General features: G+C 46.9%; 3 protein-coding genes across 3 annotated transcripts; all 3 read left to right on the forward strand.

The window, feature by feature from the left end:
- Nucleotides 1-381: 381 nt before the first annotated feature.
- Nucleotides 382-1,398, forward strand: HOO65_060637 (putative phosphatase YNL010W; the record flags this gene model as incomplete). The annotated part of the gene is made up of 2 exons (XM_071003987.1): nucleotides 382-863; nucleotides 1,113-1,398. 2 exons carry the CDS (start codon nucleotides 382-384, stop codon nucleotides 1,396-1,398), a joined length of 768 nt encoding a protein of 255 aa, XP_070857987.1.
- Nucleotides 1,399-4,122: 2,724 nt separating this feature from the next.
- On the forward strand, nucleotides 4,123-5,922 carry HOO65_060638 (uncharacterized protein; the record flags this gene model as incomplete). Its single annotated transcript, XM_071003804.1, has 2 exons — nucleotides 4,123-4,735; nucleotides 4,808-5,922. 2 exons carry the CDS (start codon nucleotides 4,123-4,125, stop codon nucleotides 5,920-5,922), a joined length of 1,728 nt encoding a protein of 575 aa, XP_070857988.1.
- Nucleotides 5,923-12,562: 6,640 nt separating this feature from the next.
- On the forward strand, nucleotides 12,563-12,849 carry HOO65_060639 (uncharacterized protein; the record flags this gene model as incomplete). The annotated part of the gene is made up of 2 exons (XM_071004102.1): nucleotides 12,563-12,707; nucleotides 12,758-12,849. 2 exons carry the CDS (start codon nucleotides 12,563-12,565, stop codon nucleotides 12,847-12,849), a joined length of 237 nt encoding a protein of 78 aa, XP_070857989.1.
- Between the last annotated feature and the right edge of the window lie 10,807 nt (nucleotides 12,850-23,656).

Consider the following 23,656-nt stretch of genomic DNA (forward strand, 5'->3'; position numbering starts at 1 on the left):
AGGAGTCCGAGTTTAACGCTTGGTCCCGGTGTGTCCTTTGTTTGGTAACATCAACCAACCCCCATTTCATCTGGCATGGTGAAGAGAAGGAGGGAGTGGCGCGGGCTTTGCTTTTTTTGCTATACGTTGATCTTGTAGTCAGCAAAACAAGCCAGCTCGACATGAAGCCAGTGGAGTATAAGAGCATGAGTCTTCTTCTCTTCTGATCTTTTGTTTTTCTCCTACTTCTCTATCATTGCAACCGCCCCATCTACATCCTGCCCTGACTTCTGTTGTTAACTCTCCCCTCTCCTTTTTATATTTGTCTTTGCAGCTCAGACTAGTCCAACCAACTTCACACATACATACATCTTTGCAAATTTGCTCTCCTACACCGTCACAATGGCTATCATCATCCCCCCCGCTATGAAGACCGACCCCAAGGTTATCTTCTTCACTGACTTTGACGGCACTGTCACCACCTCTGACTCCAACTACATGATGTGCGATGCCATCGGTTACGGAAAGGAGAAGCGCTGTGCTGCCAACGATGCCGTTCTCAACGGCGAGCGCTCGTTCCGCGACGCCTTCAACGAGATGATGGACAGCGTCCAGACCCCCTTCTCTGAGGCTCAGCAGTGGTTGCTAGACAACACCAAGCTGGACCCTCAGTTCCCCGTCTTCTTCCGCTGGGCTCGTGCCAACAACGTTCCCGTTGTTGTCCTGTCCGGCGGCATGAAGCCCATTATCCGCGCTCTGCTGGCCAAGGCCATTGGCGAGGAGTTTGTCGATGAGATTGAGATCATCTCCAACGACATCCAGGCCAAGCCCGGCTGCAACATCAACGATGCCGATGGCTGGTCGCTGAAGTTCCGCGACGACAGGTAAGCTAAGACGATAAACTTATTTCCCTCGGCCCCTTGCCCAACAATGGGTCTAAACGTCACGATCCTCCCCCACCACCTCTTCCTTTCCCTTCCCCCTCCCCCCACGTTTTGTCTGCCTTCGCCTGGCACCCCCTCCTCCTTCGTCGCTCGCTTCTGCATTGGGCTCCGAGCCCTTTGTCGCGCGAAATTATCCGCCCCTCCATGCAACTTTAATCGGCCACATGCACTAACACTAGCTTTTTGCAGCATCGAGGGTCACGACAAGAGCATTGAGCTGCGCAAGTACAACTCCATCCCCGCTGATCAGCGCCCCATCATGATGTACGCTGGCGACGGTGTCTCTGACCAGTGCGCTGCCCGCGAGACCGACCTACTGTTCGCCAAGATCGACAGAGATCTGGTTACTTACTGCGAGCGTGAGCAGATTCCCTTTGTCAACTTCCGTGACTGGGCTGATATCCAAGCCACTGTCCAGAAGGTCCTGGAGGGCAAGACCAACGTCAAGCTTGAGGCCAAGGGCCGCATCTACTAAATCTGCACACATGGCCGTGGATTTCATGTAGTGCAGCTCTAGCTCTTTTGTTTTTTTGTTTTGTTTTTTTTCTTCTTCTCCTTTTGCTTTCTCCCCATCTCACACAGGCCTGTTGACACATTGTTGATGATACCACTTGAACTTCCTCATCAACCTCCACATCCATCATGGGGGTTTCCTGCCTATTGTGTTTCCCTTCGTCCCTTTTTTTTTTTCTTCTTCTTCTTTTTCTTTCCTTCTTTTTCAATTTTGGTTTTAGAGCTTCGTATAGATTAGCATAGTGCATGCGCATACGAAAAAGAAAAAAGCCAGGAACAATTTGCTGGCATTTTTCAAAGGCGAAAACGGGCGCCGAATAACGAAAATGGAACCTTTTCTTCAAAAATAACAAATATTCTCGTGTTGCTATTTGTGTGGATATGATGTGATGAGAAGAGATTGGGTGGCTCTAGTGTCGGGTGAAGCCACCATCGTCAAAGGCGGCATCTATCAGTACAGGGTGAGCTAGAGAGCGCCCAATATCCATTCCAGGCTCCTACAGAAGGCCAGTGTATCGTAGAACCAATACCCCATCGTGTGCAAGTGTTTGCATCTCCCTAGAAAGAGCCTGGTTGCAACAGCGTGGATGCATAGCCAATCCATCGGGTGTTGCTTGTATTTTGCACCATGGTGTCTTGTGGTTAATAATAGTTACTAATTATTCGAATCAGAATTTTATTTTTCGCCAGGCCCTATTATTACCAATTTGGGCCCAGATTTTTACTATTTAGACAGCTTTCACCGCCTCTGGTTAGTAAGACAGCTGGCCAATCAAAGAATACTGATTGCCCCACTCATAACCAACTCGCTAGGTGCCTGCCATCGAGCTTTGATTTGATTTATTACGTCTACTACACGATCGAGCTTGCAACTACCTTTTTGGCCTAGGAGGAATTTGGGCTGACTTGGATAAATGCAAGGTAGGCGAGCGAGCTGTGCTGCATTTGACATGAAATCAAAGATAAGGCTCTTGAGGATTTGCTGTGTCTCTTGGCATTCCCAAGCATGAACTTTTTCATCGGAAATATCAATACGTAACTTGGCGAGGGCTGTCGCTAGAGTCGCCCATGTCTCTGCGCTTGCCAAGGACGCTGCCCAGCAAGACGCAACTTAACTGCCATTGTGTATACTTTGTCCGCTGTGAGAAATGGTCTAAGATAAGGCTGCGTGTTGCCTGATTGGCTCCTTCTTTGTCCTGCCTGTGGTAGGCGGTCATCCATCTAAATAGCAAGTGCCAAGATCAGTAAATACCAGTGTGCAGCTGCCTAATTGGTATTTAATATATACTGTACCATCCTTGCTCTATAGTGATAATAAAATAAAACCTTGGCTCCCTAACCCACAGATATCCTAACCCTAGATTCCAGTTATCTGGGTTCTGCTCTCTAACTCTGACACCTCCCACGTTTTCTTGTGCCGCGAGTTCTTTAAATAAGCGAGTAGAAACGCGCAAACAAGTTCTTTCCAAAGTGCCGTTCTCGGTACCCGTGTTCTTGAACGATCCTGGCTTCATCTGGAAGTCCTGTCGGCAGAAGACGGCCGAAAACACCAAAGTCCCATAGAAATTTTAAGTTTTGACATAGCTTTGGCACCTTGGATCCCATCTCTTGTGCTGCGGAATTTGAACCAAACCCGATTTCGGGTCCACTGGTCTCTTGTTCAGTCCGCTGCTTATGCTGTGGCATTGCTAGGTCCAATATGAGTCTTGGTAACTGCTAGCCGACTAGCTAGTACGACGTTCACGAGAGTGTAGGATGATCTCTAAAATGCTATCCCAGAATAAACATGGGTTAAACTAAAGCAGAGTGAGTTATAATAAGTAGACGGCAGTTGGTTAGGATCGTGGGCTAAGATAGAGGGAGGGCCTTTCTTCCTCTCCCTGGCGACTTGGGTCGGTCGACCACTTTGGGGTTTTCCCACCAGGCGCTGAAACAAGGTTGGTTGCGTGACTGAGGTATTCGTTTTTGTTTTTGCTCTTGTCTTTTTTACTGTCTTCTTTTTGTTTTTCCTCCTTCGCGGTAATGACGCGATGGGCTTCGTGATATTCTTGCTGTGTTCTTCTTCGGGACTTGACTGCATCTTCTCCTTCCCCTCTAGTTAGTGTTAGTACTCGTCAACGCTTTCGGCAATGCCATAAAACGTTTTGCTCTACAAATAACATGGTAAAGCGTAATAATAGGGCATGGGTGTTGTATCAAAATAGCAAACTGCTCACTAGACAAGGGTTATATGTCAGCAGAACCTTAGGCTCTGGCCGACAAGGGCACATTGCACTTCATCGGTGCACTTATGAAGACCACCGTGCACTTATTTCCCGACTCTCGAAAGCCGCTGTTCTTTGATTTCTGGGAAAGGCCATGTATTCGGCATGGCGACTTGATGCGAGCAGGGTCTTGGATGACGGTGGCTTATGGACTCATGCTATACTTATATAATGGTTGAGCCATTGTTTGTCACGCTACTCCGTCTGCCACCACTTCTGAATCTGCGTCTGCGCTTCTTCGTCTTCTCCCCGTTTCCTCTGGCATCTCTATCGGCTCACTTGCTTTTTTTTCCCCCTTTTTTTCTATTCATTATTCATTTTAATTTGTCTGGCCCTTGCCAGGCCGAGCGCTGCGGGCTTATAAAACCATATATGAATCGTAATACTATCTTGAAGCTTCACTTACAAACTCTCGCCTCCCGATGCTACTCACGTATGCGATTGCCGTCGCTGCCGCCATTTCTAAGGCTAAGGCTAATGCGGCTGCTTTCCCCAGTGACGACCGGTCTCTGGACCCCTCGGAATTTGCTGAAACTGTCACAATGAAATACATTCTTAACCCGTTCGAGCTGAACAACCAGCCCAGCTACACGGCCTACCGCCGCGTCGCATACTTCGAGTATGACGGTCGTGCCATAATTAACGGTGACGAGATCTATGACAGCATGAAAAATATGAAGGCTGCAATCGTCGAAGGCAAACATGAGAGTCGTTCTCTATCAGTTGAAAAGGGAAAGCACAGCCTATGGCCTAACGGCAAGATATACTTCTTCTGGTATGATAGGGAGAGCGAGAGAGCTAGAGGCAGAATGCTCAATGATGCTATTGAGATCTGGCAATCTAAACTGCCTTGGCTGAAGTTCATCAAGAGAGGCTATAGAAAGGGCAGCTGGGGACTTGGTCCTTTGACTATCAAGGCCGTTCCCGGGAAGCTTTCCGCTAGCAGCATTGGCCACTCCGCCCGGCCGGAGGGCAACTACTTGCTTCTGGGCGAGACCGACAATCTTCTCGATTATGTTCACCAGATTGGACACGGTAATATTCACCCTCCCCCAAGTCGATGGCCGGTTGTCATCTTTCTTTACTAACTCTACCTTTTCAACACAGTTCTCGGTCTTACTCATGAGCACCAGCGCCTTGACAGAAACGAAAACTTTGATCTTTTCTGCGATCGCATTAAACCTACCACAGTCGTGGATGCCGATGGGCAGGTTGCTGGTTATCAGCCTGCCAACTGTGACCCTGAAACCTGCACAGGCTATGGTTGCAACTTCACTCCCCTTGACCCTACAGACTTAGGCCTACTAACCGAGGGCTCGTATGACTTTTACTCGGTCATGCAAATCAGTCCCAACGCCTACAAAGACCCGGCCGCGGACGGCAACCCTCTCATCCCTAAGGGAGGAATTGAGCTCCCCAATTACACCTCCCTGTTCCCTTCTGTCACAGACGCTGTGCGTGTTTGCCATCTGTACCCCAATAACTGCAAGTCTATGCGTGGTAACGGCGTTATTGAAGATGAGGATCAGTATAACGATGAAGATTACGTTGACGATGATTTCGAAAATAACATTAAACACGACAGTTGCAGCGACGCATGCACTGATGAGAAGCAGGAGAGCAGCTACGAAGAGTACACAGATCAGAGTTGGAGTACGTCAAAGGAGGGTAGCTATACTGACGGGGGAGACGAGACGGGGGTTATGGAAGAGGTCAAAGAGGGGGAGAAAGACGAGTCGGTGGAGTGGGGGGAACAGTATGAAGAGGGGGAGGAGTGGGAGGAGAATGAAAGATGGGATGAAGAGGGGGAGGAGCGGGAGGAGGAGGAGGTGGGAGAGTGGGAGGAGGAGGAGGAGGAGGTGGGAGAGTGGGAGGAAGAGGATGAGGGTGAGGGGGAGTACCTACAACATGGGGATGAGGGAGAGTGGGAGGAGAGGCAGCAGCTGCAGCAGCAACAGCAGCAGCAGCAGCAGCAGCAGGAGGAGGAAGAAGAGATGGAAGGGGAGGGTGGCGAGCAGCATCCGCAACAGCAGCAGCAGCAGCCGGAGGAGAAGAAGGAGGAAGAGGAAGACAGGCAGATCGAGTGCTTTGATCAATGCAGTTCTGACTCTGAACAGAGCCTCGCACAGCTTTCAGCGCCCCTCGCGCCCCACCTAACTGCGGAGATGTCATCATCCAGTGTCACTCCCATGGGATTGGGCGATGGCGAGGGGGAGAGATAGACTTGTGTGGGGGGGGGGGGGGGTGAAAAATAGACGAAATGATACCAGGCGGGAAAGTGATACCTTAACGTACGGGAACTTTTATAGATGATTATCTAGGCTTTGCCTATTAATGAAGAGCAGCCATGCTCCCCAAGTTTCATTTAATCAACCTCTGACACCACTCTGAGCTCTATTCTGCTAGGTTCGCTTTAAGTGTATTGATAAAGAAAAACGAGCTGAGGAAATGTGAAATCATGAGGGAATCAATTGATTTGCGTAAAGATTCACAATGTCGGTAGGACTGTGATGCAAGCCCTAGGCAGGAGAAGATCTGTAAGAGAAAGCGGGTGCAGCATGTTTCGTATCTTTTCTTTTGGAACTATTAATCGAATTTAGCCTGCCACCAGGGTTGTCTGTATACCGATGCATGAGGTTATCTCCGCCGATGATTTAAGTGCCTTTTTACACCTCATCTCTCTGCTAGGAGAGGGCTAGTGAAACACGGCCTTGGTTGCCAGCTACATCTAGTATCTAGATACTTGGCACGCCTGGCTAGATAAGGGCTGTGAAGTCGCTTTACCATGCAGATCGATATGCTGGCTGGCTGGGCTTTTTGAATAGCTTATCTTTGATGCCAAGACCAGACTCCGAAATGTTTTGGCGGATATCTGAGAGTAATGCTGTATAAATGTATGAATGCGCAGTTGTGGTCCCCAAGTACTATTGCTTTTTAAGCCATACCATCGCCGGCTCCTGCTTGAAAAGTAAAAGTCATGCACCTCGGTGGCTTGAAGGCGGATTTCTAACAAAGCGCATTACACATGGGCTCATTAAAAGACCGGATGGTTTCATCCTGCCAGAGGCAAAAGCTCATCTACTCCCTATTGTCTGTAAGTTCGTTTTTGCAATATGGCGGTGTTGCCGCAGGTTGAATGCTTGTGTAATGGGGGGGAGGCTCACTACAGCCAATGAGCTATGATCTGTCTGGGCAAGCATAGTTACTATGTGTGAAGTACATGAGTTCCAAGTCTTTTCTGTTTGGAGTGCAGTAAATATAGCCCATGTGTCGCGGTGCTGCTGAAGAATTGGATGAATCAGTTTTGCCAAGGCCTATGCTATTTACATATATACATAACGTACTTCATAAGCGAGCGGGCCACTTCTGTCCCATCACGCGTCTTTCGTGTTCAATACCAAATTCCTCTAAATGAATCTGCGGACTTGCTTCCAGCTGAAGCTAGGGTTATTTTAGCCCTCAAAGCTATGAAAAATGACGGCAAGCTAAGCATTCGAGCCGCAGTAAATATCTGCAACGTTACTCGTACAATGCTATCCCGCCGTTCCGCTGGCCGGACTGCACGACCCGATACCTTGCCAAACTCGCGTAAGCTGATCGAATGAGACGAGGAAGCTGTTGTTCAGTACGTACTTGAGCTATGTGGGCGATCTTTCCCACCTAGATTGCGTGGTATGGAAGATATGACCAACCAACTGCTACATGCACGCGACGCGCCGGCTGTTGGCAAGAACTGGTCTTCTAACTTCGTCAAGCGCCGGCCAGAACTTCGCACACGTTTTTCTTGCAAATTTGATCATCAGCGAGCAAAGTGGGAAGACCCAGAAGTTACCGATGGGTAGTTTGCGCTCATACGGAACATTAAAGCCTAGTATGGCATACTGCATGAGGACGCCTGCAACTTCGACGAGACTGGGTTTATGATGGAAATCATCTTCGCACGTATAGTGGTCACTATCTCAGACGGCTATAGCAAGACTAAATTGACTCAGCCTGGCAACCGAGAGTAGACAACTGTGATCCAAGGAGTGAATGCTCGAGCCTGGGCTATCCCACCATTCATCATCTTGGCTGAGCGGTACCATCTGGCCAGCTGGTACACGGAGAGAAATCTTCCGACAGATTGGGTTATTACAGCAACTGACAATGATTGGGCTACCAAAAAAGTAGGCCTAGATTGGATCAAGCACTTCAACAAGCATACAGCGAGCCGTATGGAAGGCACCCATCGACTGTTGATGTTTGGCGGTCATGAGAGCCACCATTCTGCTATACCCGAGCTCTACTGCAAAGAACGCAACATTGCTACACTTTGCATGCCTTTTCATTCTTCTCAATACCTTCAGCCACCGGATGTATGGGAGCTGGACTTGTGCCATACAACCTAGAAAGGGTTCTTTCTGAACTAGAGGTGTGGATACTGACTCCAACACCTACTAGGACCCCCTCAACTTTAGTCGACCTTTGGATCCCTAAGACACCACAGAACCCTTTGGAAGCCAAATCGCAGCCAGAGTTGATTAAAACTCGTATCTCCAACTACCAAAACAGCGCATATATGCTCCACGCTGTTAGCCAGTTTGCGAAAAGCGCAAAGGCAAGAGTGCACCGAGAGTCCCTGTTGGAAGCAGAGATTGGTTCGCTACGAAAACCCAATGAAGCTCTCGGCAAACGCCAGAGAGTTAAAAAAACACAGGTGCAACTGAGAGAATCACTTACTGTGGAAGGTCCACAGGACTTGATGCATCATAAGTCTGCGGGCAAACAAGAAACGGAGGTAACACAGGGGAGTAGTGATTGTGCTGAGAAGCGGCGCATGAAGGCGCGATGCAGTGGTGTTTGCGGCAAGACTGGCCACAATGCACGTGCCTGACAATAGACTATATAATTTTGTAATGCATCTGGCATCTGGGTCCAATGCAATTATACTTACTTTTTAGTTTTGTAATGTGCTGTAGAATTGCTTATATTCCCTCCCTCACTCTCTCCCTCGTCAAGCCTCGAGTATGTCGACTATGAGATACGTTGTGGAGAATCTACCCCCCCCTATTCGGTAGAACATCGGCTAATATGGGTAGATTCTCCACAATAAGTAGTGGTAGAAGGCCCACTCGCTCATGAAGCACGCTACATGTTAGGGTTACCTTAGTTTGCCGCGGTTATGATCTATCAGTATCATCACCAAGCTTCTTTTTATTTTGTCCGATGTATATAGTAGCTGTGTAAGTCTATATCGCGGTAGTATTCTTCGCTTTTGAAATGGGTGCTGTCGCAGTATTCTGCAAGCGCAGGAAAGATATCTGCCATGAATAGAGAACGTCCGCGGGCGTCACAAATGCGGGGAAGAATCATATATCAGATGGAGATGCTGGTCGAAGATGTGCAGTGTTTGTTAGCTTCAGGAAAAAGATGCCCAGCCAAAACATCACGGTCCAGACTAGAACATCTGAGTGCCAAGACGTCTTCTCACATGAGGCTACTATGAGCTACGGATAACAAAGTGCCATTCCTATATGGCATAGTTATCTGGCCCAAGACTATTAAATGTCCGCAGTACTTACAAAATGACAGAGCGGGATGTAGCACTTTCTCGATTGTGGGAGGATAATGCACCCATAACGTCCAGGCTAATCATGTTGCATAAGCTAAGTCCTTATTGATACAACGAGGGAATAGGTTGTAGACTCATGATTGATGCCAGTAAGCCAATCCCCCCTTCATCAGATATTTAGATATCCAGCCTCGAGAACTGCAATGGCAGCAAGAGAGAGCCAGATGGTTGTAGGGTAAATGCAGCCAGTTTCAAATCGGAGAGCAGCCCTTCCAAGTTGTATCCATTGGCTTAGCACAATTTGTGTCCCGTTCATAATGGAATGATAGAGAAAAGAGAGAAGCGCCCAAGGGAGCGGTCTTCACTTTTGCGATCTTGTTATAATAGCAGCTCTACGAAGCAACATGGCTGGCTTGCCTTTCTTTTATTACATACAAACTGAGGAGGCTATCCGGAGCCCTGTCATAGGTGTCAAATGCATTGAAATGTGCCATGTCCGCTTTTCCCTCATGGCCAAGTTTCATCACTCCTATGTCCGTTAGGGGCTTCATGGTAGGGCAATGGCTAGTTTACAGGTCTTCAGCAGCAGCAGCCGACTTAAGTACAGAGCGTCGAGCTATTTGTTGCTGTTGTTGCTGTTGTTGCTGATGTTGCTGTATTTATTATCTCTGATCGGATTTTCGAGTCTGGCGTGCCCCGCTTCGCTCTTAGGGACCCGTTGTTGCGTGGCGCGGTATATATGTTAAGTGGCGTCCCATACGTGCCGTGCCCCACTTATCCGAACCTATTGTGGCTGAACACGTGACAGTATTGACACCCTATCATGAATTCAGGATCACAATGCAAAATGTTGAGAAAACGTCCACGAGTGCTCCGGAGAAAGTTCGGGTAAATAGATAAGACTGGGTTCTTATCTGTGGAAAGGAGACGAAGATAAATGGAGAGAGGGGTAAACGATTTTTTACCTAACTTAATACATAAACTTTAAGGACCAATTTTTACACAAAAGGAATAGTTCCAGGACGTAGCATAGACTTAAACGTCGACCGTGCGGTGTCCGTATAGAAGGGCAGAGCTTGGGGGCTCAAATCCACTTACCATCCATCCTCTTAGCTTACCAATTCAAGTCATGCCTTGTTTAGTTGTCCCCAGTGCCTCCACGGGCCACGGGGGAGCTGGTGTAAGCTCATTTAGTTTTGTGGGGCAAATGCTGTTAGTTGATTGGCCCAACTCTTTTTAGCGCCAAAGGCGGTAAAGATACCTGAAGCCCTTGAATTACGAAGGACAGACAGGGCGCTGACAGCGCTAATAGTGTTTGTTACATAGCTGCACTACGTATTTTAGGCGCTATGTAGCACAGCGTAGCCGTTAGGCGCCTTTGGCACATACGACTAATGGTTATCTTTCTGCAACCATGACACCGCCTCCTCTTTAATACGTGCCTCGTCTCTCTCCTAGGGGCTAAGAAATCTCTGGCGTTGATTCTCTTGTGACCACCTCTTTCAGGAGCGCGTTGTATGGCTCTTTGCGCTTTTATTTTGTCTTTCTAGCCTTGGTATTCTTGTCTAGGATGTCGTTCCCATGAGATAGGCGACAGCTTTCGCTTACGTCCGGTCCGGGCAATGAGAAACTCCGAGTGCTACCTCAAATTTCGGATGTGAGTTCTGTTTTTGCATGATGTTCTTCTTTGAGGCCAGGGATAAAAGGCGTCACTGTCATGTGAAGCATACAGTACGAGCAAAGGCCAAGCCCCGTATCCTCTGTGTCCTTGAAGGAGTGTGCTTTTACACTACACCAGGCCTTCTTATTTACATTATGAGTAGAACGATGGGAGTGGATGGGAGCAAGACCAACCTCTTTCGATGAATAACAGGTTCCTTTGGAGTGCAAGGGGTAGTTAGTTACTTGGGTTGGGGGCGATTTCAATACGCATAGACTATATAAGCGTGAATAGAAAACCAAGCACGCACCTATAGGCTAGTACTGACACGGGAAAGGCGTTCGGAGGGCTGGCACAATTCAGTTGTCCGTGTAATAGGTGTGTCTTATATGATACGATATTGCCTTATCGGGAGGTTTGAAGAGATGTAAGAAGCGAGGCGTTAATCGTCCGTAGATCCTTACTAAGATTTGAGCCTGCTTGTGATTAGATAATGTTATAGAGTGTGACCAAGGTGCTAGTCGTCACGTAAACCCTTACTAAGGTTTGGATCTGCCTGTGGTCGAACAATGTCATAGAGTGTGACCAGCTACACATGATGGAGTTCTATTTTGACATGAGACCTTCCACTTCGTAGAGGAAAGCCTCACTGGCAAGTCTTCATGACTGGCGAAATAAGGGAGAAAGGCAACACGCAGTGTAGAGGGCACCCCTCGTTACTTTAGCCAAGCTGCAGATACCCACGCGAGCCACTCGTTTTAGCTTCAAGTGCATGGAAAGGGAGGTCCAAGGGATTAAGGTTGCCGGAGTCCGGAACTACCTTTTGTGCCGAAAACCTGGGAGATGATCAAAAATTGATCGAAGACACTGTCCAAGAGTACATTGATGGTAACCAATGGAAGATAGGTTAAGTAGTTTTTTATTCCTACTAGTTTCAACGCTTCCATTGGGGGCAAGTCTTAGTTTGCTTCGGAACGGAAAGTCGGGCTAATAAATGAGAATTATCCCAGCCATAAAGGAATCAGGGAGTTGGGAAAAATAGAGCTCGCTTTAATTGCTCCTATAGCTCTAGAAGGCTAAATGGCATCGTAGTAACCAATTATTGCCACTACTGCCCGTTGATGAGAAAGAATGTATATGGGTGCAGCGTTGAATAGTCTGTGTGCCGTAGGAATAGCTTCCATGTATCCGTTAAGCTTTTGGAAGTCTTGGATTCTAAATCAAGATTAGAACTATCTCAACTCGGGCATGGCTATGTGCCTTGATACTAGGGTAGACATTGCTATTTTCCATGAGATGAAAGCGCTTTGTCGAGAAGAGGAAAACCTTGACACACTTTCACGAACAATAGCTTGTTGTTATTTTGTGCTAGAAGAAGCGGTTAGCTTAGACGGTTGAGTTAGCCAAGGGGATGTTTTCTGAAATATATAAGGACCAGCTCTCCCAGCTGAGGATTGGTCTTGGGCTTTTCATCTTCACACTCACATCAGCTTCCTTCATTCTGTATAGCTTGACATTCTGGTCATCCTCTTTCCATCTTTTAGTCACTCTACTCTCACCTCGAACTCGCCATCATTGCCACGAGCCTCCCGCTCCCTCCTTTCAAACTCATTTTTTCTCTTTCAAAACCCGTCGCCAAAGCACTTTAGCCATGCAGTTCTGGACAGCAAGCGTACTTCTCGCTTTCGCAGCGAATGCCGTCATGGCAGCTCCGTCGCCCGCAGTAGACATGGACGACATGGACGACATGGGCGAGAATCCTGGCTACTATAACTGCAGCTGGTACTATAACACTGGTGTGTGCATGTGTACCAATGTGAGAGGCAATCGTGTCGCGGTTGCCAAGGAGTTTTGCTCCGAAAGGAGCGACTAATCGTCGAAGAACTGCAATCTAAGAACAACCGCGATGCTTACTACATGAAGCTGTCTGTCAATTGAGATAGCCGGACAGGTGCTATCAGCTCGACATTCGTTGTTTTATATCGATTTCTCGCATCAGGAGAATACCCCGTTTTAGCTAGTGCCTGTTCCAACCTTAATATAATCTCACATCATAGGATCGATCTTTGGTCTTCTATTTCTCCTTACTGAAAGTTCTGCGGGTATCTAGGGTAAATGAGTATGCATTACTGGTGATATAGAAGTAAAAGCAGTATCAGATAGTAGTAATTATCACAATACCAAAGAAATCAAGGCCGCACAACTTCATGCAGAACCGTGGAATAGTCGGTGTCTCCCGTATTATAGAGCCAATATCTCGGCCTAATTTAAATTTGTGCAACAACTAAACACAACACTGCTGCTTACGTGGAGACACTGGAGTGGTAGGTTAGTTTAGATTTACTGCGCCAAGCCCCCTTGTTATGAAGCATTTCCTTGATAAAGCCATCTGGCTAGCTCGACCCTAATATAGCCAGATACACCTACACTCACGCCTACTGACATCACTTTCTCAAATGCAGCTGCCGGCATACATCGCCATGGTCTGCGGATAGCGACGAAGATGGGAACTGTGGTGTATGTAAGCCGCAATAGAATAATTGCCATCGTCTTGCAGCAAAGGCTTTCGTACACGCTAGGCCAATCATCTCTAGCCATGTCCATGTACGCCCAAGGCCTTTCCAGCGGGCTGCATTAGCTTCATCCACCAACCCTCTAGGCAGCCAGTCACTAAATAGCATGTACGATGCTGACGGACTAATTGTAGATCTTCCAACACTCAATCAGACACCCAGTAGTTGGGTGAAATTTGAATACGAAATACGACAGAGTGTAACAACAGTCTGAATAGCCTTTGGTCGGAGACTAGACTAGGGGGGGGGGGGGGATCTGACAGTTGTGAAAACAAGCTTAGGCCTCTAAAACCGCGAGAAAATACGGCAAACCCGTGGTATAGTGGGTTAGATAGCTCGTCAGCGTGTAACACTCATGATTATCAAAACCTCCGAGTATTCCTTGGCTTAATGACATGATCCCGACAGCTAGTCAAAGCAAAGAGGGATTAAACATTTAAACATCTGTACAGGGGCGGTAGCGTGCATGATAAGCGCGCGGTCAAAACAAGCATACGGGCAATTCCCCACCTGAACCAAAGCTGAAGACACGCTGCTTTCTGAGATATGACTACCAAAGAGTAAAATGCGAAGATCTAGTGGCCACCCGAGCCTGGTTTACGCTTGTGCGGAACATAATCGCCAAATATGGCATCGTAGAGTCGGACATGTACAAGTTTGGCGAGACTGGCTTTATGATGGGAGTTATCATGGCAGGTATGGTCGTGGCAGGTGCGGAACGACGTTCCAATGCAAAATTAGCTCAGCCTAGAAACTGGCAAGGTGGATGCAAGGAGTCATGCATCAGATGGTGTTGCTGAGGTCGGAGTACTAGATTCTTCAGCAGGAGAATGAGATACTTGGTCGATGCCGTGGCCAAAAGAAACGATTGCGAGACGGAGGGAGACTCGCTGTAGCTGAAGGGCAGCATTTGCAAGATCAGAAGGATGTAAATGTACAGCTAGAAGAAGACAGCTGTTGCAATTGCGGTCGGAAGCGGAGGGCAGAAACGAAGCAAAGGCCTGTGGACAGACAGGGCATAACACACGAACATATCAAATCGAAGTAGCGGTGTCTAGAAATAGAGCCCCAAGTAATTTAGGCTGATTCAGAGTATTATTCATGATTGTGTAGGTGTAGAGAGTTGTGAAGCTGTGAAAAACTGACCCATAATCGCGGCACCTTGAAAATAGCTGCGAGCCGGCGAGACCGGTGCCGATGGCACTGAGGCGAGAAACTCGGTCCTCACTAAGCAACTTTCAGCTGTCATCCAAGGTCCATCCCACTGTCAGTGGTGTATAGAATTCTAGAGAACTATCATTATGACCGAGGCTCCGGCTCTATCCACAGGCTCGCCTCTCTAAAGCTCCAGACTCCTCAGTCCTTAATGGCTGAGGAGAAGTAGACCCTGTAGCTGGCTTGGTCCTCGGTGGAGTCTGTGTTTAAGGAGCACCACGCACTATGGTCGAGACGCTAGTATGCCTAGAAGAAACAAAAGACCCGCCCGACAATTCGGTAGCCAGTGCCACCGTGAGATCGTATCCACAGACTTCACCACTCTTGAGAATCCGAGAAGTCTGCCTCTTCACTTTAAACAGCGGACCGCTCTATGTGACATGGGGATGAAAAATTGTATTGGAAGAACGACCATCTTGTTCAGCGTGTATGGGAAGAGAAGAAAGCAAGGGGCAAACAGGAATTCCATGATAAGCTGATTACAGAAGCTGGCTCGCCTCACTACGCTAGTGAAAGCCTTGCAGATACTAGTTGCAGAAATGCCAGGTTAACAGAACAGAGAATTGCTTTTCCTCCTATATACCCCCTACCAGCTTTGTCCCTCAAGTGTGAAATTCTTGGGTCGGGGCACCTTCGAACTGCCCGCTAGGATGTCCTGATCAAGTTTGAAGACCTGCTATATATCTCTCATCGTCAATTTACTTAGGCCTTTAGTCAGCCTGTATTGATGAAATACATTGCGAGTCGGCACCTAAACCTTCCCTTTATTCTGAATAACGATCAAGACTCCACTGTATGGACTGCCTCGGAGAGGGGAAGAGTGTTTCATGGCATATTATCCACGGTAACATCATCTTTGAAGGCCACGGCAGACTGCTATCGCGCTTTCGCTCACATCAACAATCATTACGCATAGTGTGCACTTGCGCAACATGGATTGTAAGCCGTGCTGGATACTGCACGATGTAAGCCCTAAATCAAGACAAGAACTATTCATGGTCTAACTTCCATGGCCTGACACCGTCGGTCAAAGCGAGGACTTGAGTGTCTGCATGTAGACGTGGCTGGTGATTGGAGCTCTTGTCAAGTTGAGAATGCACAACCAGGGTGCTTCAGCAGTAGCCAAAGGCTCCAAGGTACCCATTGTGACATATGTTGTGTTATTCGAATTAGTTAAGGGCTAAGTCGTAAGTGTCTTCACAGCACAGTGTGCTACGCATCTACATCACATACTCGCCCGATCCGGCCGGAATAGCTACGGGTGAACACCTACCACATTGGATCTAGGACTAACTTACACTTCTAGTGTGCGCCACGCAACAAACCCATTTAGTTATGGTTATCCAGATGAGGCAAATGCTGTTGTTAAGATGGCTAGAATCCGTTCTTTTTATGAAGAATAGGGGCAGTTGACAGCACCAATAGCATCACACACTGTAACTCGGGAACTTCACCACAGATCTTGCGTGCCATGCAGTACAGTGTAGCTATTACACGCCTTTAGCACACGTGATTAGCATCTATCTTTCTGTATCCTTAATATTGCTTGCTTGCTTGTTGCTTGATGCATTGTGTTCCGTCACTACAGGGAGCTGAGAAAAGCCCAGAGTCTCTTCGCTTCTGGCCACGTCCATCAGGACGACATCTTCCGGCTCATTATACTGTTCTCTTCCTTTTTCCAATATTAGTATTCATTCCCGGGGTATCATTCCGATGAGACAAGCTGCTTTTTGATCTTGGATGCGAAAAAAAAGAAAAACCATGCACTACTTCAAATGGTCATGGCGAGTCTTATTCTCTTCGTCTTCGAGGCCAACTATAGCAGGCGTAGCTATCGTATGCAGCACCAGCGCCAATAAAGGTTAAGCCTTGTATTCCTCCATGTGCTCAAACCAATCTACCTTTTCACTATTATATAGTTTTTACTAGAATTGCATGCAAAACCATGAATGTAGGAAGAACGGAGCCGGTGTAATTCGATAGATAATATTTTCTTGGCGCACGGTGTGTAATTTTGCTTACGTTGGGGGCGGTTTGAATATGGATGCATTATACAAACGTGCATAGAAAGCTAGGCTATTTTACTGAAGCTGCCATGGGATGGGCTGGGACGGGACTACCAGGAGGAATGTGTTCATTCTTGTCGTTGTTATTCAATGGCATCTATGCTTACAAAGATGGAACGAATCTTTGTCAGTTGATCGTAGCGTCGATATATCGCGGTGCTTGTGCACAATAATGGACCCTAATGTAGTGGAAACAAGTACTTCTATGGCACTCCAGACTGTGAGCTGCTGGGGACTTGCTTTACATGCTGTTATATTCCCACATCTTGAGGTTGTCTTCATGGCCAATGACATAATGGGGACCAACAATATAAAGCGTGGAGCTCACACTTAGTCACGTTGTCGAAGCTCGGGCTACAGGTGCGATTTCTATTTGTCAATTCCTCATTTATAGGGGGGAATAGTTAATAGACTAAAGTTTCTAAAGTTAGCAAATATTTTGCGTTCCGCAAGGCCAGAGAACGATCAACAGTTCATCTACGGCACGTCCAGGGCGCCTGATAAGGCAGAAGACAGGTATTTGGCTTCCTGTACTTCTATTAGCTTTAACCCTCCTGTTCCTCTGGGAGGCATTCTTTTTATGTATCTCACAAGGGCAGTCTGCGGACTTCGGGCTAATTGAAAGCTATCACCGTATAGAGGAAACGCGGAGTCGGCAAAACTAAAGTTCACTTTAACAGCTGCTATATAGCCACACAACATCGCAGCAGCCAACTACTGTCACTACTGCTTGTTAGTCAAATGTAATGTATTTGGATGCAAGGGCGAGTCGTCCAGACGCTGTAGCAACAGCTTCCATGTGTTCTAGAAACCAAGGTTGTGAAATGAATGTGGAATGTAAGTCGCCTTGAGCATAGTTTCTTCATCTTCGCAATCCCACCATAAAGCTGCATCCTGCCTAGCTTCGCGTTTCAGCCATCTCCTTGCCATGTCCCAGTCGCTGCGCTCTCGCTTCCTCGCGGTTCGGGACGGCTAGCGTATTTCTCGTTCACAGCGAATGCCATTATGGCAGCTCCGCAGCTCATTGCCATCGGCTGGCCAATCAGTGCTGGTGATATAACGAAAGAAACTTTCGTGTCGTAGCTAACGATAGTTGCTGCCACTTTCTGGATAAGGAAAAATCGGAAAAATAGCATCCCAGGAACACCATGATGCTTTACATCCACAGCTGGCTGACAATCAAGATAGCTGGCCCGGCGCTTTAAAGCTAGCTGATTCTTTGTTGTTTTAAAAGACGATACTTACCATCGCGGGGATGCTGCGTTTGAGCTTGTTCCTTGCCCAGCCTAAATATAGTCTTGCGCACTTAGCACAGGCTTTGACTTGCTGTTGTCTCCCTTCACTGATACTACTCCTGATTCTAGGCCTGAGGAACTGAGCGATTGCACTAGACAAAATAGCGCTCTGTGGATAAAGTTAATGCCAGGACTATGCTATAGATAAAGCCCGATAGATCGAGCCATCATCACCGTCTTGGAGCAAGAGTTTTCACACACAGTAGAGTCGCTATATCTGGCTATGCCCATGCACTCCCAGGTCCTTTCTCGGCTCTTTCCATTGAGCCATACTTCGCAATCATTGGCCAGCTCTGCAGGAATGTAGTCACCGGATCGTTGGTGTGTTGCCAAAGGACTATACATCCTCCCAGAATTAATCAGGCTCTTGCAATTTTACTGTGTCTAGTCCTTGCCCTCCCCGTATGATTCACGAACCAATACATTTGAATGCTCAAGCCAGGTCTACGATCTAGGCAATGATCGCTGTGTCCATCGCTCAGGGGCTAAAAAAAGCGAGTGAGTTTTGATTGGAAAACAGAACACTGCAATAGTGGCAGTAGGCTCTAGCCTGAGAAAAAGTCAGGGGCATTTGGCTGTGATCAATGTAGACTCATACACAAAAATAGGGTAAATAAGACAAACCCTTGTTGTCGTGGGCACTTCTGCTAGTGTATTACACTCGCACTTGAGGGAGCTACCTAGCTCATTAGTAGGCTAGGACATCCAATCCAGTCCCAAATCGCATCATCGCTTCTATCGGACATTGCTTCCGACATGCCATACATCATCCAATGGAAGATGCATGGAAAGTTCAAGCCCTGCCAATCAAAGACACCAGAAGCCTTAAAGAAAGATATCTGGGATGGCTCGTACCGTACAAGCAACTAGGAGCTTGATGTGACTCCTTGCCAAGTCCTGCGTCCTGTTCACAAATAGCATGCTGAGGAAAATCGAAAAGTGCCACACTTGGAGCATCACAAATCAGCACGCCTCAGCTTTCTTTTATCAACCTTAAACCCAGGAGGTATTCCCGAGCTCAGTGATAAGCCTCAGTTAACCGAACTGCCACTTATTCATTCCCTTTTCCTTCATAGCCAAAGCCAAGTTTTGTCACTCACATCTCAGTGGCTTCATGGTGACCATTTTGTGGGTCCTGAGCCACATTGTGTCGGTGTGGCTGATGTGGCTGTAGATGTTATTCAAATGAGACAAATACTGTTAGTTGATTGGTCTGACTTTTTCAATGGCCAAAGGTGTTGCGTGGCGCGGTACATATGTTAAGTGGCGTCCCATACGTGCCCCACTTATCCGAACCTGTTGTGACATATGTCTATTTCATTCGAATTGATTGAGGACTAAGTTCTAAATCTCTTCACAACATCGTGCGCCACGTATCTACATAACATGTTTACCCGACGTTATTCCGAGTGGAGCTGGAATCTCCACAACAGAACCTATTGTGGCTGATCACGTGACATGATTGGCACCACAATACAAAAGGAATAGTTCCAGGACGTAGCATAGACTTAAACCCCTTAATAAACCAACTGATTCAACATTTAAGATCTATTCTACAAAAGGCGGTCAGGGTGGCTGACATCCATTCTTTTTGTAGTACAGCACTGATAGCATTACACACAGCAACCTGAACAGACCTTCTGCGTCATGTAGCACAGTGCACCTGCTAGGCTAGGTAGCTTTCCGTAATCGTGATATTGCCTTTCGTTTGATGTGCTGTGCTCCTCGTCGTTTGCACAAGAAAGACAACTACTTGATCTCGGGTGGGAAAAAAGACAAGCGCTACCTCAAATGATAGTAGTGAATCTGTTATGCCATCCCGTTCTTCTTTAGAGCAAAGTGTGACAGACATGCTTGTCGTATGCGATGTGCAGTACAAATAAAGGACAGGATTATGATCCGTAAAAATGTACACATGTGCCTTGACCCTATGTCGAGTTTTTATGTGCATTGTCTAAATGTGGCAAGGAACAAGGCTAGACTAGCCCATTCTGATGAATAATGGTATTCCAGTGCACCGAGAGCAGTTTCAGTTGCGTTGGGGGCTATTTCGATATGCATGTGCTATATAGGTGCAAATGCAAAATCGAGTACAGGCGTGCTCGAGCTGTTATGCATCAGTGGCAATGGAATGTAGGTCTATGTGCAGGCCGATATCATTCAACTGTACCTTTGTGTTAAATATAGAGTGAATCTTTTGTCAGCCAATCGATTAGTCGTTAGATCTCCATGCTTGTGCGAAACCATATACCGCAAAATAGCGGAAACAAGTATCCCTGCAACTGTGTCTTGTGCCGCCATACTAGAAGAGCTAAAGAGACACAAGAAGCGGAACGCTAATCGGCAGATGAACCCTTGCAGAGATGCGAGTCTGCGTGCCGTCAAACCATGGAATAGAATACCACCAGCCACACACACAAGATGGAGCCCTATGCTAACATCGGTCAAGTCTTCTGACGCCTGAAACCCTCACTTTCTAGTCTCCATGTGTAATCACAAGAGGGACAGCTAATGCGTAGTGTAGATGTCGTCTTTCTTTGCCTTGACCGAGCTCTAGCTACAAATATTAGTTCCTTATTCCAACTTGCAATGTAGGGAACAAGATAGTTAATGGACGCGAAGGCTACTAGAGTTAGGAGAAGTCTTCTTTGCCAAACGTTTGGAGGATGTTGAAGAGTTGGCCGAGTACTGTTCAGTAGACGCTGGTCATAAAATAGGACGCAATATGTGGTTTCTTTGGTCCCATCTAGTCTTCATTTAAGTCCTGCCTTGATTACCAAAGAATCGGGGTTTTTGGCTCCTACAGTACCGGTCTGTAGACTTCGGGCTAATACATGAGAACTACCCTTGTCACGGAAGAAACACGGAGCTTGACAAACTAAAGCCCACTTTAGCAGCTCTTGAAAAGCTACATCGAATCCTAGTAGCTAACCATTTCTACAGCAGCAACTTTTCGATACAATGGAATTCACATGGATAGAGCGGTGAATTATCTGGCCGCCGTAGGAAGAGCTTCCATGTGTCTGTTGAGCCTTGAACTCTAAATCAAGGTCAAATCCATTTGATCTTGGCATGTTAACGTGCCTTGACACTATGGTAGATGTTGCTATTCTCCATGAGTTATCATAGCACTGTTGTGAGAGACGGAAAACCTGATTCCCCGATTGTATATGGCGGCTTATTCTTTTGATTTTAGCTGGAGTCCATGGGGAATGTAGCAAATTGAGCTATCTGATAGATTATTTACAATAGTATATAAGGACTAGTTCTCCCAGCTGAGGATTGGTCTTGGGTTTTTCATCTTCACACTCACATCAGCTTCCTTCATTCTGTATAGCTTGACATTCTGGTCATCCTCTTTCCATCTTTTAGTCACTCTACTCTCACCTCGAACTCGCCATCATTGTCGTGAGCCGCCCGCTCCCTCCTTTCAAACTCATTTTTGCTCCTTCAGCACCCACCGCCAAAGCACTTTAGCCATGAAGTTCTGGACAGCAAGCGTACTTCTCGCTTTCGCAGCGAATGCCGTCATGGCAGCTCCGTCGCCCGCAGTAGACATGGACGACATGGACATGGACATGGGTGAGAATCCGGGCTATCGTGACTGCGACTGGTATTGCGGCACTGATGTGTGCATGTGTACCAACGTGAGAGGCAATCGTGTCGTGGCTAAAAAGGAATTTTGCTCCGAAAAGAGCCAGTAATCGTCGAAGAACGGGAATCTAAAAACAACTGCGATGCTTACTACCGGAAGGTGTCTGTCAATTGAGATAGCCGGACAGGCAGGTGCTATCAACTCGACATTCGTTGTTTTATATCAATTTCTCGCATCAGGAGAATACTGCGTTTTAGCTAGTTTCTGCTCTAACCTGAATATAATCTCATATAATTGGATCGATCTTTGGTCTTTTATTCCTCTCCTAACTGAAAATACTGCTGGTATCTAGGGTAAATAAGTATGCATTGCTGCTGACATGGAGGGGAAGTAAGAGTAGCATCAGATAGTAGTTATCACAATACCAAAGAAATCACGGCGTGGAACAATTGGTGTCTCCCGTATTATAGAGCCAATATCTCAGCCTAATTTAAATTTGTGCAAAAACTAAACACAACACTGCTGCTTCTTTCCAGCATTTGTTGCTCCATGTAGACTGTCCCAGCCAAAGACTATGTCAAAGGCCAAGTCTTGGACCAACTTGCCCTACTTTTATATAGAGACTCACTACGAGCAGCTGCATGCCACTATATATCTTTCACGTAGAGACACTGGAGCGGTAGGTTAGTTTAGATTTGCTGCGCCAAACCCCCCTGTTACTAAGCATTTCCTTGATAAAGCCATCTAGCTATCTCGACCCTAACATAACCAGATACACCTACACTCACACTGACTGGCATCACTTGCTCAAATCTAACTACCGGCATGCATTGCCATGGCCCTCGGGATCAATGCAGGAAATAGTTGCAACTATTAATAAAGCTTCGACTGTTCTTTGTCGGTAGTATGTCTAGATTTGAACTACTTATGTAGCCACCGTAAGAGAAGGTGGTGAATCAAGTCGCATTGCTAGTCCCATGCAAGAATTACTAGGAACAAACTAGTGCTCTGCGGATAGCAACGATGATGGGAACTGTAGTGTATCTAAGCCGCAATAGAATAATTGCCATCGTCTTGCAGCAAAGGCTTTTGTACACACTAGGCCAATCATCTCTAGCTATATCTATATACGCCTAAGCCCTTTCCAGCGGGCTGCATCAACTCCATCCACCAACCCTCCAGGCAGCCAGCCACTAAATAGCATGTGCGATGCTGAAGGACTAACTGCACATCTTCTAACACTCAATCAGACACCCAGTAATTGGGTGAAATTTGAATACAAAATACGGCAGTGTGTAACAACAGTATGAATAGCCCTTTTCTTATGGCAGCAGTCAAGTGGTAGCCACAGAAAGCGAAGAAAGTGGCAAAGAGAAAGACTTTCCCTAGCCCCAAGACACTGGAAGGGGGGATCTTGAAGGGAAGATGGCGAAACTAACACACCCATCCGATCCCTATGTCAGAAATGTCATCCACTACAAGGAATTCCCAACTTGCCAGATGGCAGATGAATGGACGGGAGTATGAGAAGCACACCTGTGAGCACACGCCAAGGTGAACTCATGACATGAGATTGACTCAGCAGGAGGCTGCAGGCGGAAAAAGGGCCTTGATAGAAAATTAGCCTTTCCCTACAAGACAGACGAATTGGGACGGCATTTAAAGTGCTGCAAGACAAGACTTACGATTTGAGGCGACCAACAACCGAAAGATCCATAAACGGTACTACACACCGCTACACTGTCAATAGTATCATCGCACATGATGCTGGTCCTGGCCCTCAAGAAGAACAAGAGTGTGATCTAGTGGGATCTATCCAACGCCTTTATGAATCCGACACTCCCAAGGCTCATGTACATGAAAATGCATGCCGTTGGGCATAAGGATCGCATTCTCTGGATAAAGAAGGCGATCTTTGGCCTCAGAGAAAGTCCATCAGTATGGGATGCCCTCTTCAAAAAAAATTATTAAGGAATTGACGTGCTTAAAGCCAGTACCGGA

The sequence above is a fragment of the Ceratocystis lukuohia genome (assembly GCF_044167205.1).
Source record: "Ceratocystis lukuohia strain C4212 chromosome Unknown Supercontig6_pilon, whole genome shotgun sequence".
Lineage (NCBI taxonomy): Eukaryota > Fungi > Ascomycota > Sordariomycetes > Microascales > Ceratocystidaceae > Ceratocystis > Ceratocystis lukuohia.